Below are 18,869 nucleotides of genomic sequence, written 5' to 3'. Positions count from 1 at the left end.
CTGTGAAGCTCTTTGATCTGCAGTTTAATTGATTGATTATTTCCATAATGTTGCAGCACTTCTATATAAAAACGAGTCCAGAGTGAATAAAATAAAACTATAAAATAATAAAAATGCGTGTTGGAGTTCAGATGTTTGTGTATAATAATAATAATAATAATAATAATAATAATAATGAGTGTCTGTGTTTGTTGGTGGGACTACTTTCTGTGGCGGATGAATCCTCATTCAGAGATCAGAGATAATAAAAGAGAGAAAAGCTGCAGCTGAACGTCTGATTTTATACAAGAGAAGAAGAAGAAAACAGCAGGAGACACCTGAACACAACACACACACACACACACACACACACACACACACACTCACACACTCTCTCAGGAGGCTTCGGGGAGTTTACAGGTGGAGAGAAACAAGATTCTGTCTGCTTCATCCTCTGAGGATCTAATCAACTCTGAGAGGAGGAGGAGGAGGAGGAGGAGGTCTCCCTTGTCTCCTCCTTTTCCTTTCTCTTCTCCTCCTTCACCTCCTTCTCTCCTATTTTTATATATCTATATCTCTTTTCTCTACTTCCCGACTTCCTCTTCTCCTCCTTCACCTCCTCTTCCCTTTTCTTCCCTTCTCCTTCTATATCTACTCTCCTTTTTTCCTCTTTTGTCTACTCCTCCTCTCTTTCCCTACCCCTCTTCTCCCTTTTTGATCTCATCTTGGCTTTCTTTGCCTCCTTCTCTCCTCTTTTCTCCTCCTTTATATCCTTCTCTCCTTCTTAAAAAAATAAATTATTCCCTCCTCCTCTCTCTATATATCTCCTCTTCTCCTTCCATTCTTCCTCTACTCCTCCTTTGCCTGCTCCTCTCCTCCCTTACCTCCTCCTCTCCCTCTATATCTCCTCTTCTCCTCCTCTCCTCCCTCTCCTCCTCCTTTACCTCCTTTTAACCGCCCTTTTCTTCCTCTCCTTCTATATCTACTCTTCTTCTTTCCTATTTCCTCTATTCCTCCTCTTCTCCTCCCTCACCTCCTTCAGTCTTTTCCTACCTCCATCTCTCCTCCCTCACCTCCTCCTCTCCCTCTATATCTCTTCTTCTCCTTCCCTTCTTCCTCTCCTCCTCCTTTACCTCCTTTAATCATCCATTTTTCTTACCCTCTCCTTCTATATTTTCCCTACTCCTCCTCTCCACCCTCACCTCCTTCTGTCTTTTCCTACCTCCTCCTCTCCTCCTTCACCTCCTCCTCCTCCCTTGTTTACTGTATAAAAACCTCCAGTAACCATAACTGAATGTTTAATAAACTAATAAACATGCTTAGTTAAATTGAATAAAAAGTGACCAGGTTTTGGTTTGTAGCTGCTTTAAAACACAAACATGAAATAAAGAGAAACATGAAATAAAGAGTGTGACATATTAAAGATAATCTGTGTGTGTGTGTGTGTGTGTGTGTGTGTGTGTGTGTGTAATGGGTGTTAATAATTCATCTTTCTGCAGGTTAAATCATGTAAACAACAATAAGCCGAGGTTCTCCTCCTCTCTGGTGACCTTGCCCTCCTTCACTCCATCTCTTGACATATTCTCTCTCTCTCCTCTGTTTTTTTCATTGGTTTCTAGGGGGATAATTACGGGGGCCGGGCGGCGGCGCTCGGCGTGGCGAGGAGGATCAGAGTGACCCTGGAGGAGAAGCCATCAGACAGGCCTTAACAATGATAAATCACCAGGAGCTGCACACTGCAACGCTGCTGATCTCCACAAAATATGGAGGAGCAGCGCCGGACCTCCAGATTACAGATTATCAGGCGGAGGGATATTATAACCAGGCAGAGGGGTGTTATAACCAGGCAGAGGGATGTTATAACCAGTGGAGGGATGTTATAACCAGGCGGAGGGATATTATAACCAGGCGGAGGGGTGTTATAACCAGGCAGAGGGATGTTATAACCAGGAGGAGGGATATTATAACCAGGCAGAGGGATGCTATAACCAGGCGGAGGGATATTATAACCAGGAGGAGGGGTGTTAAAACCAGCGGAGGGATATTATAACCAGGCGGAGGGAAGTTATAACCAGGAGGAGGGATGTTATAACCAGGCAGAGGGATGTTATAACCAGGCGGAGGGATGTTATAACCAGGAGGAGGGATATTATAACCAGGAGGAGGGATATTATAACCAGGAGGAGGGATGTTATAACCAGGCGGAGGGATATTATAACCAGGAGGAGGGATGTTATAACCAGGCAGAGGGATATTATAACCAGGCGGAGGGATATTATAACCAGGCGGAGCGCCGCGTGGGTTAATTCTAGTCACGGGAAACCAGTTGAGGTTCTCCTCGTGAGGTGAATATCGCTCATTATTCTCAATGAGAGGCGGAAATCTGCTCATTCATGCAGACGGAGGGGATTAATAATCCCTGAACGCAACACGACGGCCATGTTTGGCGTTCTAGTCTCTGACTCGTCTGTTTCACCTGCAGCAACGGGACAGGCGAGTTTGGCGGTTAACAAGCTCCAACAAGATTTGAATCCAAAAAACTGAAGGTGGATTTCAGTCATGCTAACAGTTTCCCTCTGTTTCCAGACTTTATGCTAAGCTAGGCTAATCTCATTTAACATACAGCTGTAAATCAACAAACCCAGCTGGTAGATGGTGACGAGTTTATTGGCTAACAAGCTCCAACAATTAATTAATTGATTAGTTTGACCTACGCTAACAGTTTCCCTTTGTTTCCATTCTTTATGCTAAGCCATGCTAAACTTATTTGAAATTAATCTAGACTTTAAATCCAGGCTCTAAAACCCAGCTGATTAGTTTGTGACTTGGTTAACTTGTTGGAGGTGGATTGAAGTCATGCTAACAGTTTCCCTTTGTTTCCATTCTTTATGCTAAGCTACGCTAAACTTATTTGAAAGCTTTGAATCTAAACACCTGTAAATCCTGATTCCCAACTGGTAGATGATGACGAGTTTATTGGCTCCAACAAGATGTAAATCTCTTCAGGTGGTTTTGAGTTATGCTAACAGTTTCCCTTTGTTACTATTCCTTATGCTAAGCTAGGCTAATCTTATTAAACATACAGCTGTAAATCAACAAACCCAGCTGGTAGATGGTGAAGAGCTTATTGGCTAACAAGCTCCAACAATTAATTAATTGATTAGTTTGTGACTTGGTGGTTAGCTTGTTGGATTTGACCTACGCTAACAGTTTCCCTTTGTTTCCATTCATTATGCTAAGCTAGGCTAATCCCATTTAGAATACAATTGATAGAAGTTGGTGTCGTGTTTATTGTTTAACAAGCTCCAACAAGATAAATCCCAAAAACCTGAAGGTGGATTGGAGTCATGCTAACAGTTTCCATTTGTTTCCATTCATTATGCTAAGCTATGCTAAACTTATTTAAAAAGCTGTAAATCTAAACTTTAAACTGCGGTTTCAGTCAACAAAACCAGCTGATAAATTTGTGATTTGGCTAGCTTGCTGGAGATGGATTTGAGCTACGCTAACAGTTTCCCTTTGTTTCCATTCTTTATGCTAGGCTAGGCTAATCCCATTTAAAATACAATTGGTAGAAGTTGGTGGTGTGATTATTGGTATAAAAACCATTAGTAGTCTTGAGTTATGCTAACAGTTTCCCTTTGTTTCCATTCATTATGCTAAGCTAAGCTAACCCTGTCTCTGAGCTTCAGTTTCTCCTCCGTCAGACTGAATCAGCTGCTTGTTTTTTCTCTCCTGGTTTCCATATTTCAGCGCCGTGTTGTAGGTGAACAATCACCACCTGCCGCCGCCGCCGCCGCCGCCGCTCTCCCATAATGCACCAGCTGACGCTCTGCTGCGACGAATCAATCTGCCACCAGCCGCCACCGCCACCACGCCTGTCTAAAAACACAAACCGCCTCGCCAACGTCCAAACATCTCTCTCCATCCTCCTCCTCCTCCTCCTGCTGCTGCTCCTCCTGCTCCTCCGCCAGGTGAAAACAAAGGAGAAGTGACAGGCCGAGTTAACGCCTGTGTTGCTCACGTGACGGCGGTTCTCTTCCTGGTGTCCGGGAGGAAAGCGGCGTGCGGTCTTATTGAGTTTCCTTTGAATAAATAAATATTGAGCAGGCTGCAGGGCTGCAGATCAGGCCATCAAAGGGCCAGACAACGCGCGCTCACTATTAGTATCAATTTACAAATAAACTGCTTTTTTGGTGACTGGATCTCCGATGTCAGATTTTGATAAATGGTTTCAATTTGGCAGCTGCTTTGGAGTGTCAGAGCCCATCTGACGCTCGCCGCCGCCGCCGCCGCTCGCTGCCTCACAGAATCTGCTTCAGTTAGCCGCCGCCGCCACACACACGTCTTCATGCTAACAGGCCGCTCTGTGTGTGTGTGTGTGTGTGTGTGTGTGTGTGCATACTGATGGTGAATATTGGAACCAGGCAGATTTCACTCCTCATGTTTTTCTACACAAATCTTAAAGCAGCTTTTTTTTTTTCTCGCACCATTAAAAAGAAATCACAGCCACTTTCCTTCACTGTTTCCTCAGCCGGCTGTTTCTGTAATAGATCTTTAAACGTGTTTCTTTTTCAGCTGCTTTCTGCTCAGAAAACTCACATCAGATCACTGACCTGCTGCCAAACAACCAGCAGACACACACTTTCATTAGTGTTCTGATCTGAGACGTGCTGAAGTGGTACAAATCTACAACGTCTCAGGCTGAGTTTGAAGGAAATGTGGATACAATCATGAAGTCTGAGATAAAATACTTTCAGACAATGTGAAATAAAAACCAATGAATAAAAAACACACAAAAAAGACACACAATGAGCAAAAAAAGACCAAAAAAGATAGAAAAAGACACAAAATGAGCAAAAAAAGACACAAAATGAGCAAAAAAAGAAACAAAATGACCAAAAAAAGAAACAAAATGACCAAAAAAGAAACAAAATGACCAAAAAAAGAAACAAAATGACCAAAAAAAGAAACAAAATGACCAAAAAAAAGACACAAAATGACCAAAAAGACACAAAAAGACCAAAAAAGACACAAAAAGAAAGACATTTTCATCACTTTGCCTCTAAAATCACTCAGTTTAACACTTCTCTTTACAGCACTTCCACTTCAACTTAAATTTTATTGAGAACTTTCATTTTGACTTCCACTTCAACTCCTTTCATAAGTTCCACTTCAACTGACACTTCAAACATTCCCCACCACTTTAACTGTTCATAGACACTTCACTTCGACTGCTTTCAGTTTACACACTTCAAGTATGTCTTTGACATCGACGATATCTCCACTTCAGTTTCTTCATTTCACGTCGTCTCGACTGAAACTGAAAGAACTCAGTGAAACTCAGAACTAAACCGTGTATAGAACTTGAGTAATGTTCTTGTTTTTTATGATGCAGCAACAGGATTCGCTCCAATAAACTTCTGTTTCCTGTTCTCAAGAAACACCAGAGCACGAGCAGAACCAACAGAACCAACAGAACCAACAGATCCACCAGGCCCGTCGGTGCTGCAGGGACCTGAACGGTGCTGCAGGTCTACGGCGTCCTCAGAGGGACAAACAGCTTCAGACGGAAGCAGCAGAGAAACCTGTTAAACCTCCCAGCGCTCTGACTGACAGGTGCATGCTGGGACGTACCTGCACATCACAGCAGAGGTCAGGGCCTGGCCTTGACTCTGACCCCTGACCTCTGACCCCTGAGCAGGCGGCGCTGCCTTAATGGCGCTCTGACTGACCTTAGGTAACCTCTCGGGGTCTCCTGGGTGGCGAGGGATCACCTTCTGTAACCTCTGGAAGCCGTAGTCGATGGTCGGCTCGTTCAGCGCTGCACACAGAGAGGGAGGGAGTTAATACACACACACACACACACACACACACACACACACACACACACACACACACGTGTGTTTATCAGACGGAGACGATGCACAGAAATCTGTAGTAATTCTGAATGAGGGCGAGGTGGAGTATAAAGCACAAAAAAGGGAAAGAAAATTACCAGAAAAGACACAAAATGACATAAAAAGACACAAAATGACCTAAAAAAGACACAAAATGACCAAAAAGTGACACAAAATGACCAAAAAAGAAAAAAAAAATACGAAAAAAGACACAAGATGACTTAAAAAAAGACACAAAATTACCAAAAAAGACACAAAATGACAAAAAAACACAAAAAAGACAAAAAAAAAGATACAAAGTGACCATCAAAACAGAAACAAACAGAAAATCCTCACAATGAAGGAGGTAAAGGAGGAAAAAATATTTGTATTTTTGCAGGAAAAATAACTGAAAATGTTAATTGAATAATAAAATAGCTGTATAATAAGATTTATAATGTTCTAACTGTAAAGCAGTCACTGACACTTCCACTGCTTTCATGTCTTTCACTTCAAATACGCAACTTGTCAACCAACAAATCCGCTGAATTAACTTCTTGATCTTTTAAAGTTTAATCTGTTTTCTCTGATTCAACTTCTTTCAACACTTCAAACTCTAAAATAACTCCGTTTAACACTTCCCTTTACAGCACTTCCACTTCAACTTAAAACTTATTGACAACTTTCATTTTACACATTACACATTCTGTCATACTATAAAGCAAATTTGTAGCTTTAAACAAATAATAAGCCAAAAATATGATGTTGAAGATATTTTGTCACATATAATTCATGACAATAAATGTTGATTTCAATCTATTTTATTTCCTAATCACCTATTCCTTAATTTAATCTACTTCTTGTACCTTTTTATGTACCAGTTTTACATACTTTTTTCTTATTATCCTATTTTATCCAATTATTTTCCCTCCTTTTTTATTTATTTATTTATTTATTCATCTATTCTCCTTTTTGTGATTGTTGGCGATATTTTACAGAAAACAGGTTTCAGAGGGGTCAGGTCAAGTCAGACAACAAATAATATGCCAAAAATATGATTTTCAAGATATTTTGTCACATATGTTTCATGACAATACATGTTGATTAAAAACTATTTACCTATTCCTTAATTTAATCTACTTCTTGTACCTTTTTATGTATTAGTTTTACATACTTTTTTTCTTATTATCCTATTTTATCTATTTCTTTTCACCCCGTTTGTTATGTATTTATTAGTATTATTATGTATGTATTTATTAGTATTATTATGTATGTATTTATTAGTATTATTATGTATGTATTTATTAGTATTATTATTTGTGTATATTCGACCTCTGGGTGATCTGCTGCGTGTGGTTACCAGCGATCAGCTGATCTCTGTTATCTCTCTGCTGCTTATTAAGTGTGAGAGCTCCACTCCATCTGTCCTCGCTCTGCCTTTTCAACACTAATTCAATCCTCCTTCCCTTTCCTCCTCCTCCTCCTCCTCCTCTCCTCCTCCTCTCCTCCTCCCTCTACGTCGGAGGAGAAACACCCGGAAATGAGTTCGGGGAGATACTTCTCCATAATCAAGCCCATTAATCATAAAAGCCTGTCAAATTTGACTTTGGGGACAATTTGTCAGCCGATCTCGGCCACTCGGCTTTTGTCACCGTTGGCTCTTGTCGGCTGTAAGGATGATTGACACTCCAAATGCCGCTGAGTAGAATAGCTAGTTTGTGCTAATATGCATAAGCGCGGCTTTCATGAATAAGAATCAGGCGTCTCTCTATAACCGAGGGCTCTCCTTCAAAAGGCCCGCGCCGCCGTTTGTCGCCGCCGCTCCCAAATAGATGTTATTACCATTATAACAATATTTGTTTTCTTCCCCGGGACCGGGGCCGCCGCCAGGAGCTAAATCAAATTTGTCGGAGCGCGTTTCAGAGGAGAAAAAAGAAGCTTTCAGAGCGGCTGGGTGGGGACGAGATGTGAAGGGTGACAGAGCGCCACCGCCACCAGGGGAAGGGGGGCGGGGCGGGGGGGGGGGGACAGAGGGAATCTATTACTAGAACAGCCTTTCATCGGACCGTCCCAAAGAGACTTTTTGGGCTCGCAGCGCGGCGGAGGATGAACGAGATAACAGAGCAGCAATCAAACACACGGACAACTTATAAAACAAGTGAAAGGCATTATGGGAAACGCTGCAATTCAATAAAACGACCGTTTACACTCAGAGAGAGAGAGAGAGAAAGAGAGAGAGAGAGAAAGAGAGAGGGAGAGAGAGAGAGAGAGAGAGAGAGAGAGAGAGAGAGAGAGAGAGAGAGAGAGAGAGAGAGAGGGGAGGAAACATTTTTGCTCGTACACGGTAATGTACGGTAAAATGTATGAGCGCCAACAGGGACTTCATGGTGCATTCAGGTGCATTATTGTAAATGCTACAATTCAATAAAACAACCATTTACACTCAGAGAGAGAGACAGAGCGAGAGAGAAAGAGAGAGGAAAGTCTGAGCAGGTTTTTTTTCTTTAAAATCTGTTGCTCCTCTATACTGTAATGTACGGTATGTATACGGTAGGTACTGTGAGCGCCAACAGGGACTTCATGGTGCATTCAGGTGCATTATTGTAAACGCTGCAATTTAAGAAAACAACCATTTACACTCAGAGAGAGAGACAGAGCGAGAGAGAAAGAGAGAGAGGGAGAGAGAGAGGAAAGTCTGAGTAGGTCTTTTCTATACTGTTATGTACGGTAGTGTGTGAGCGCCAACAGGGACTTCATGGTGCATTCAAGTGCATTATGGTAAATGCTGAAATTCAATAAAACAACCATTTACACTCAGTTCACAGGTTCTAAAGTGATTTCAGGAGTAAATAGTCCCAGAACTCTACAGAACCGTAACATTTCTGAGTCTAAAGTTAAACAAAACATCCAGTTTGATTTCCAGACTGACAACAAACTGAAAGATTATTATCTATCCATCGAGAATAAAACATTTATATAAAGAGACACATCAGGTTCATTAGACGGTTTCTAAAGTCCAGTCCAGGTTCAACTGGGTCCCACAAGTTGTGGCAGCAATTTCTGGGTTGACACCATTTGTTACACACATTTGATGCTGAATAATGCAATTTTATTCATATCGAAGATGGATAAAAATGGTGATAAAAACCCTCCAGAATATAAGATCAATATATAAAGAGCTTTGGAACAACAGAGAAGAATCCATGCTGAGATTTGGGTTAAAAACTTTGGTCATTCCTGTATTTTCAGTGATTGGATGATGAGCACTTCTGTTCTACAAACTGCTGAAAAACCGAAATATTGTCAATAAACCTATGAAAGCTTCACGTCCTCTGAATGCTCCAGGTCTCTAGTTTGTGGTTGTAAAGTTTCATGAGGCTGTGATTATCCTAGTGAGCTCCAGACTCACTGAATGAACTGTACAATGAACAATGAACTGGCTACTACTGATGACTGACATCATCCCAAACACATAATAACCAAAAAGGCCTAAAATGAGCACCAAAAAGAAATACAAAATTACCAAAAAACACATAAAATTAACAAAAAACAGATGAAAAATTACCAAATAAGGCATAAAGTTACCAAAAGTGGCACAAAAAAATGATAAAATGTCCAAAAAAAGACAAAATTAACAACATTTTCCTACGTTTCTATGGATGAATTATTTCTGCAGAGTGATATCTGCGGCCTCGAGTTTCCCTCTCCACTCTAGTGATGATGTCATCACTCTAGCCTCTCCATAGGGTTACATATGGGGGATTTTTTGCCATGTTTTTGCCGAATAATTTGAAAACCGTTTGCTGAAACCCTTAGAAAAGTCATAGCACACTTGTCATGGCCGAGCCGGTCCATTTGATACCTTTTTAGTGTTTGTGAGACCAAAAAACAACACGGAAGAAACGGAAGAAGAAGAACAAGAAATAAGCCCGGTGGAAACAATTAGTGTGCTTTTGCAAGCAAGCACGCAAAAGTTTTTTGTAGCTTTTGTTTGTGCAGATTTTTAGTTTTTATGCAGTTTTCTAGTTTTGCAGATTTTAAGTTTTTTTTTTTTTTGCAGTTTTCTAGTTTTGCAGACTTGTAGGTTTTTGTAGTTTTTTGTCTGTGCAGATTTGTAGTTTTTGTTTGTGCAGATTTGTAGTTTTTATGCAGTTTTCTAGTTTTGCAGATTTGTAGTTTTTATGTAGGTTTCTGTGAGGGGAGAGAGAGAAAAATAACACAAAATAAAATCAAGCCCGGTGGATTTTTCAAGCACACTCAAAAATCTGAAAAAGATAAAGTGAAGAGCTTCAGCAGTGAAGAGAAACGTGACTTTTTAACCCCTGAGTCATTCTGCTTGGTCACAGTTTAAACTCTGCTGAGAAGTGGAGGAGTAATATGACTTGATGCTCCTCAGGAGGAGAGAGATCAGCTCCTCCTGATGAGGAGGAGGAGGAGAGGAAACAAAGAGCGAGGCGTTTAATGAACCTCTGGACAGCGTGTAGAAATTAATCCCATTACTGCGTCTTATTAAAACGTGCTGCCCTTTGACCCCAGCGCCTCATTGGCTGCTGCAGGCCGGCGCTCCGCTCCCAGCCAATCGATTCGCAGCAGTAATTGGAGAGCGGCGGCTGGCAGCGCGAACCCTGACCCCCCCCGCTACCCCCCCGCCCCCCCTGCCGCCCCCCCGCTGCATTACAGCCCCATATGAAGACAGATTGCCTGATTTAGTGTAAACATATGCTGCAATTCCAGGCATCAGTGCCACTTTCTCCATCGTAATTTGTATTGATTTTTCTCTCTCTCTGGTTTTTGTCTCGCCGCCGCCGTCGTTTTCTCTCTCTCCGTCTGATGTTTTTTATAAATCAGAAAAGGAGCAGAGGGAGATAATTCAGAGGTGAGGAGCAGCAGAGGAGGAGGAGGAGGAGGGGGGATTCTTTATATATTTAATCAAGTATTTATCGCTCCCTCTCTTCTCTCTCTTCTTCTCTCTCTCCGCTCGCTGAAAGTGATCAAACGGTTGGTTGGCGTCCTGCTGATCGGAGCGCCGAGACGATATTAGAGGCTAAGTGACTGAAGAGAGAGGGAGGAGGAGGAGGAGGGAGGAGAGGAGAAGGAGAGAGGAGGAGGGAGGGAGGGAGAGGAGAGAGAGAGAGAGAGAGAGAGAGAGAGAAAGTCTGAGCAGGTTTTTTTATCTTTAAAATCTGTTGCTCCTCTATACTGTAATTTATGGTAAAGTGTGTGAGCACCGACAGGGACTTCATGGTGCATTCAAGTACATGTTAATGTTTTATTCTTATAACCTGAACTGTCACCAGAGAGAGAGAGAGAGAGAGAGAGAGAGAGAGAAGGAGAAAGAGGGAGAAGGAGAGAGAGAGAGTGAGAGAGAGAGAGAGAGAGAGAGAGGGAGAGAGAGAGAGAGGGAGAGAGAGGGAGATAAATGAGGAGGTGGTTCCATGTTAAACTAATTTGTTTTCAGCTTGAGAGGAGTCGAGGAGACGCAGCAGGTCAGAAACATGCGACTGATTCAGAATCAGAGAAGCTTTAGAGGAGAATAAAATAAAATAATAAATAATGGAAGGCAGAGTCACATTAGAAACACGGACACAGTCACATAAAAACTGTAAAACTGCTCAGACAGCAGACGATCGATGTGAAACTGAACTGAGAATGTCTGTTTTTTCTCTCAAAAATTTTAGCTTTTACAATCTCGGTGAATATCTGAGTTGTTTCTTGTGAATTTATGACTTTAATCTCAGAAAATCTGATATTTTTTCTCATTAAAGCATGACTGAGTCTGTGTGAGGTGTTTTGTTTGTTTTAATTTTTTTCTATGCAGATTTGTAGTTTTCTGTGATTTGTAATTTTTATGCAAATTTTCTAGTTTTGCAGATTTGTAGTTTTTTGTGCAGTTTTGTAGTTTTTATGCAGTTTTGTAGATTTGTAGAGTTATGTAGCTTTCTGTTTGTGCAGATTTTGAGTTTTTGTTTGTGCAGATTCGTAGTTTTTGGCAAAATTTCTGGTTTTGCAGATTTGTAGTTTTTTTGTAGTTTGTGCAGGTTGAGAATATCTGAGTTGTTTGTTGTAAATTTATGACTTTAATCTCTTTTATCTGTTTTTTTTCTCTTTGAAGCATGACTGTAACCTCAGCCTATACAAACTGATCTTCTCCTGGATTCATGACTTGATTCTGAGTGTTTTACACGTCGTATAAATGTGTTTTTTGTGTTCAACCTGCAGGAGAAGAAGAAGAAGAAGAAGAAGAGGTGGACGTCTCCGCCTGACAGCAGCTGCAAATTTTGATTTTTTTGTTTGTGCAGATTTGTAGTTTTATGCAATTTTCTAGTTTTGCAGATTTGTAGATTTTTGTAGTTTTTGTTTGTGCAGATTTGTAGGTTTCTGTGATTTGTAGTTTTTTGTAGCTTGTGCAGGTCATGAATATCTGAGTTGTTTCTTGTATATTTATGATTTTAATCTCAGAAAATCTGATTCTTTCTCATGAAAGCATGACTGTAACCTGACACTGTGAGGTGTGTTGTTTGTTTTAGTTTTTGTAAATTAGTAGATTTTTGTAGTTTTTGTTTGTGCAGTTTTCTCGTTTTTATGCAGTTTTTGCAGATTAGTAGAGTTGTGTAGCTTCCTATTTGTACAGATTTGTAGTTTTTGTTTGTGCATATTTGTAGTTTTTTTTCAAATTTTTAGTTCTGCAGATTTGTAGTTCTTTGTAGTTTGTGCAGGTCATGATTATCTGAGTTGTTTTTTGTAAATGTATGACTTTAATCTGAGAAAATCAGATTTTCTTCTCTTTAAAGCATGTCTGTAACCTCAGCCTGTATAAGCTGATCTCCTCCTGGATTCCTGACTTGATTCTGAGTGTTTTCCACGTGTTATAAACGTCTTTATGATGAACCTGCAGCAGAGAAGAAGAACAACAACAACTAGTGGACGTCTCCTCCTGATGTTGCGGCTCGGAGGCTCCGTGGGTCTGCGGGGACGCAGCAGGTTTACGGGGACGCAGCAGGTTTACGGGGACCTCTCTGCAGGCTCATTACCTCTCAGAGCTTCCTGCTGTTTACGTCCACTGAGCTTCTGTTTACATCAACTGTTTACATTTATTTATCTCTCGCTCTTTTCCATTTGCGGCGGAGCGAGGATCTGTGTTTCCACGCCGCTGCTCGGTACATATTTACCATCCGGAGATGAAATATGCTCTTATGGGGACTCCCCGTCTCCCGGCTCACCTTCGGCGTGATGTGGCGGCGGAAGGCGAAGTCACGAGGCGCCGCGCCGCCGAATCACTCTGATCATCTAAATAGACTCTCCGGCTCGCCTCGCTCCCCCGACACGCCGACATGTGCTGCAATTTCCCATCTGCCCCGGCTGCCTGATTGATGCGGGTCAGAGCGGCGTTTGGCCTCGCTGCCCGCGGCAACGCTCACTTCCTCCGGGGGGGGGAGGAGGGGGGGAAGGGGGGGGGGAGGGGTTTAAGTGGACCCTGATTTGTTTTGCTGCCTGTCAAGTGGCCGACTGGCGTCAGAACACCAGGACGGATTATTGATCCGCTCACATTCTCCTCAGCTCTCAGTCAGCAGAGAGCTGAGACACAGCAACAACAACAACAACAACAACAACAACAACAACAGCAACAACAGCAACAACAGCAACAACAACAACAACAGCAACTAACGCTGCGTTCAGTTTGTTAACTGCAGATTTATCTTCAATACCAACGTGATTTTTATTCTATATTTCAGCTCTGAAGCAGCTCAGACTGACAGAAAACTGATCTAATAATCTGAGATTAAAGAGGAATATTAACAACGAACAACAGATTATAAACTCATAGATATGTGGGATTTTTAAAAGAAATTGGTCGGATTAAAGTGGTAAATTAAGGAGAAAAAAAGACACAAAATTATGAGAAAAAATCATAGATTTACAAGAAACAACTAGGATATTCACTGAGATTATTAAATCACATAGTTGGGACATTTTTAAAGTAAATTATCAGATTAAAGTGGTAAAAAGCAGAATTAGTGAATATCTGAGTTGTTTCTTGTAAATGTCTTTACTTTCAGAATATCTGAGTTCCTTTCTCATAAATATAAGACTAGAATTTCTGGTAATATTATAATTAGAGTTTATAATCTCAGAGACGGTTTGTTTTCTACAGTTTAAAACTTTTGTGCTATTATTTGATTTACAGCAATTAAAAGCATCTACTACGGTGATATCAAGTTTTTATTTTTGATTTATTTCTGATGCAATTTGACAATTTTACTGTAATTTCCACAAGCATTTTTTACAGTGTTCAGCGGCCCAAAGAGATCAATGATTTATGACTCAGAAAGAGAAGAAATTTACTCTCAAACTGAGGTTTTTTTCTTGCAACTCTTGAGTTTCTTGTGGCTACATTTCTCAACTTAGAATTTCAGAGAATATTCAGTTTTTTCTCATAATTTTGTGTTTTTTTTCTCGGCAATTAAAAGCATCTACTACGGTGATATATAATTTTTATTTTACACCCTATTTCTGATGCAATTTGACAATTTTACTGTCATTTCCACACAATTATTTACAGTGTACAGCGGCCCAAAGAAATCACAGATTTATTAACGTTTTTTGAAGCAACATTTTTCAACTTTGATCTCAGAAATTCAGAAATGTTTCTTGAATTTTCTCTGCAGCAGATTTATTATAATTATGATTATTATTATGAGACTGAATCTCAGTCGGATCGTTGCTGCTTTGAGTCTTTTCATGAGAATAAAACCAGAGAAATGACGAGTTATTATCTAATATCTGACTGGTCTCAGGTGAACGTGTCGTGTCGTCGGGGGAACACGGTGATATAAAGTTTTTATTTTACACCTTATTTCTGATGCAATTTGACAATTTTACTGTAATTTCCACAAGCATTTTTTACAGTGTGCAGCGGCCCAAAGAGATCAATGATTTATGACGCAGAAAGAGAAGAAATTTACTCTCAAACTGAGGTTTTTTTCTTGTAAATTGTGTTTTTTGAAGCTACATTTCTCAACTTTAATCTCAGAAATCCAGAAATGTTTCTTGAATTTTCTCTGCAGCAGAATAATTATTATAATTATTATTATTATTATGAGGCTGAATCTCAGTCGGCTGCTTTGAGTCTTTCTATTAGGATAAAACCAGAGAAATGACGAGTTATTATCTAATATCTGACTGGTCTCAGGTGATGGTGTCCTCCTCCTCCTCCTCCTCCTCCTCCTCCTCCTCTTCCTCCTCGGAGAGTAGTGACGCAACGAGGCGAGTCATTAGAGCGAGATCCGTTAATCAGAGAATAATTACCTCCTCCTGATTAGAGAGTGCCTCTAAGAAATAGGCCCCCCACCTGAGAAGTTATTATTTTCTGGAGTCGCGGCCCAAAGTGCCCCTGCAGAAACAGCTAATTACCCGACATTAGTCCCCGCCGTCCTAAGTGGAGCGCGGCGGTGCTGCTCGCCGCCGCCGCGGCGCTCTTTGATATGTGAAACGTGTCTGCAGAGAGCAGGATCCCCCGGCGGCCAGCACACTTCTGTCTTCTGTCTATTAAAAGAGCAGCAGCAGCAGATCAGAGGAGGAAACGCTGCGCTGCGCTCGCTTCCTGACCGCCAACCACATCATCACACCTCGCCGTCACCGTGGCGACCGGGTCGGGGCCGACTCGGGTCGGACAGAAGAACTCAACAGGACCAGAATATTTGACTTTCTGTGTTTTCTGACGACTTCAGGAGAGTTCGATTCTAAACTTTTTAATGTCACGAAAGAAAGACAAAATAATATCTAAAACATTTCTGAAGAAATTTGGAGCGTGCTCGACTCTCGACCATATATTATTAAATTACAATTAGAAATTACAATTTGAACTTTTTACGCCTAAACTATAACTCTGACAGCTTTACCAGACCAATGTGAGGAAGAAGACACATTTTACTACGTTTATCTCTATAAATTATTTCTGTAGAGTGGTATCTGCGGCCTGGAGCGCAGTTTCTCTCTCCCTCTCCTCTCTAGTGATGATGTCATCACTCTAGCCTCTCCATAGGGTTACATTGGGGGGATTTTTTTTGGCGTGTTTTTGCCGAATAATTTGAAAACCGTTTGCTAAAACCCTTAGAAAAGTCATAGCACACTTGTCACAGAAGAAACGGAAGAATAAAATCCAGGATGATCCGGTGAATAGTAGATATTGTGCTTTTTCAAGCACACTCAATAATTACTGAGTTTGTGAAATTTTTGCTGAAATGTTTATTGTCGACTACAGCAATACTACTACTAATAATAATAATAATAATAATTGACAAACAATTTTAGAGGCTTTCAAGTCCTATAAATGCAGGCTCATACAAACTGAACAAACAGCCTCATTTTTACTTTATTTATTGTTAATTATTATTATTATTATTACTGTTTTTGTGCTAGGTCTATTTTTTATATATTTATTTATTATTGTCAGTCTATTTTTATGTATTTATTTATCATTATTTTTATTATGATTATCACTGTTTTTATTGTTATTGTTTTATTGTGTGTGTATACATTTTTAAATAATTGTATTTATCTATAATTGTTGTTGGCTCATTTTTTTTTTTTACAAAGTATTTATTATTATTATTATTATTATTAATATTATTACTATTGTTGTTTTTTGTTGGCCTATACTTTATTTATTAATTAATTTATATATTTATTATATTTGACATGTTTATAATTTTCTCTCTATTGTTGTTGTTGTTGTTGATCCTGGACCCCTCAGCTCTGAAACCTCAGAGTCCAGCTGTCAATCACAGATTAAACTTCATGAAATTTCTATGAGTATTGATCGGAGGAGGACGAGGAGCAGGAGGTGTTAGTGACTCCTCTGATTGATCAGGAGTCTCTAGTCTCTCTAGTCTCTCTAGTCTCTCTAGTCTCTCTAGTCTCGGCTGTTAGTGTCAACCAGCTGCTGCAGGTGAGACTCTGAGACACCTGATCCATCAGACAGGTCACTGACTGAAACATTCATCATGGTTTGCGGTAGTTTTGCATTATTTTTTGTGGTTATTTTTCATCTTGTGTTGTATTACAGCTGGTTATGCTTTGTGTCTTGTCATTTTGTATCATATTTAAAACATTTTTTGCATGCTCTTTGCAGTTTTTTGTGTTCATTTTGCATTCTTTAATTCCTTTTTTTGGGGCTATTTTGCACCTTTTTTGTCATCTTGTATTCTTTTAGGGGAACTTTGCATCATTTTAAGTCATTTTGCATGTGTTCAATTTTTCTCGTGAGGTTATTTTTTATCATTAAGGCACCAAATTTCTCCCAAATCCATTTGATTTTCAACTCTAAAGAATCTTCCATTGTTCCATCTAGAGAATAATCAATAACTCTGAATCACTTCAGTTCTTTAATAAAACAACGACGTGTCTTTATTCTCACTGAGCGACCCTCAGGGACACCAACTCCCACAATGCAACACTGTGGAGCCACAAAAACACAAGAGGAGAAGAAGAAGAAGAATCTGTTCTGTTAAACAATTACGACATATGAGGTCTGACCTTTGACCTCCATCAGCTCATCTGTGTTTTTAATAACAATATTTCCCTCCAGGATCCAACAGACCTCCTTCTCTCCGTGTGTGTGTGTGTGTGTGTGTGTGTGTGTGATTGCTTCATGACAGAGTTTAAAAAAACTAAATGAATACATCAGTGACAGAGCTTTCATAGGAATGAACAGGGTCAGGTTAAACATCTGTTTCACAGTCTGATGTCACCGTCACATCTGTCTGCAGCTTCAGTGTCCATTAACTTTTGTCCACGTGGCGTCTAACAGATATGATGTCATCTGTCTTTACTGTGAGCAACACCTCCTCCCTGGGGGGTCCAGACAAGTCCAGACCTGCCCCCCCTCCCCCCTCCCCCTCCCCTCAGAGGGTCCCGATAAGGAGGTGAAATCTGAGCCACAAACATCATGTTCAGGCTGCATTATGAAGAATTATTCTCTGTGTTTTGCACATTATTTATATTAAACTCACTGAACACACGAGCTGCAAAAACTACAAATCTGCAGAACCAGAAAATTGCAAAAAACTATGCACAGACCAAAACACCAAAATAAAACTACTAGTCTGCACAAACAAAAAAAATGCAAAAAAACTATGAATCTGCACTGACAAAAAACTACAAATCTGCAAAACCAGAAACTTGCAAAAAACAACAAATCTGAACAAACAGAAAACTACAGCAATCTTCAAATCTGCACTGACAAAAACTGCAAAAATTACAAACCTGCACAAACAGGAAACTACAAAAAACTACAAATCTGCACAGAAAAAACCCTTCATATCTGCAAAATCAGAAATTTGCAAAAAACTACAACTATGCACAGACCAAAACTACAAAAAACCACAGATCTGCACAGAAAAAAACTACACATTTGCAAAATCAGAAACTTGCAAAAAACTTCAAATCTGAACAAACAGAAAACTAGAAATCTGAACAGACAAAAACACTACAAATCAGCGCTGCACAACAAACAAACAGCACCAGTTAAAGTTGGGCTCAGAAAGACTGGGAGGACTGGGACAGACTGGGGGGACTGGGACAGACTGGGACAGACTGGGACAGACTGGGAGGACTGGGACAGAGTGGTACGGTCCGCTGGGCGTCCACATCAATAATCTGCTGCAAACATGATCTCCATATTAAGAATCAATATTTTCCTTCTGTCTGTTTTCTAAACCAGGAACCACATTATCCTCCTCCTCCTCCTCCTCCTGCTCCTCCTCCTCCTCCTGCTGCTGCTGCTCCTTCTCCTCCTCCTTCTCCTCCTCCTCCTCTGTTCTCTCCTCAGTCTGACTTCATCTCCTCTCCTCCTCTTCGTCTTGTTGTCTGATTCTCTGATTCTCTGACTTCCATCATCTCAGTTTCTCTCCCTCCTCCTCCTCCTCCTCCTCCTCCTCCTCCTCCCCCCTGATCTCCCTCTGCGGGGCTGCAGATCCCCTGGTGCAGCTGCAGGAGGAGGGGGAGGTGGGG

At 40.6% G+C, this 18,869-nt stretch overlaps 1 protein-coding gene across 2 annotated transcripts in view; it reads right to left on the bottom strand.

Annotated features, from left to right (window-relative positions):
• Positions 1–18,869, bottom strand: part of LOC131982369 (transcription factor COE3-like) — a 184,599-nt gene that overhangs the window by 24,880 nt on the left and 140,850 nt on the right. For both annotated transcript variants that reach the window (XM_059346995.1, XM_059346996.1), the window contains one exon: positions 5,715–5,803. In XM_059346995.1, the coding sequence (XP_059202978.1) occupies positions 5,715–5,803 (89 nt within the window). The remainder of the gene's footprint in view (positions 1–5,714; positions 5,804–18,869) is intronic.

The sequence above is a fragment of the Centropristis striata genome, chromosome 12 (genome assembly GCF_030273125.1).
Source record: "Centropristis striata isolate RG_2023a ecotype Rhode Island chromosome 12, C.striata_1.0, whole genome shotgun sequence".
Classification (NCBI taxonomy): domain Eukaryota; kingdom Metazoa; phylum Chordata; class Actinopteri; order Perciformes; family Serranidae; genus Centropristis; species Centropristis striata.
This window is presented reverse-complemented; position numbering and strand designations above follow the sequence as displayed.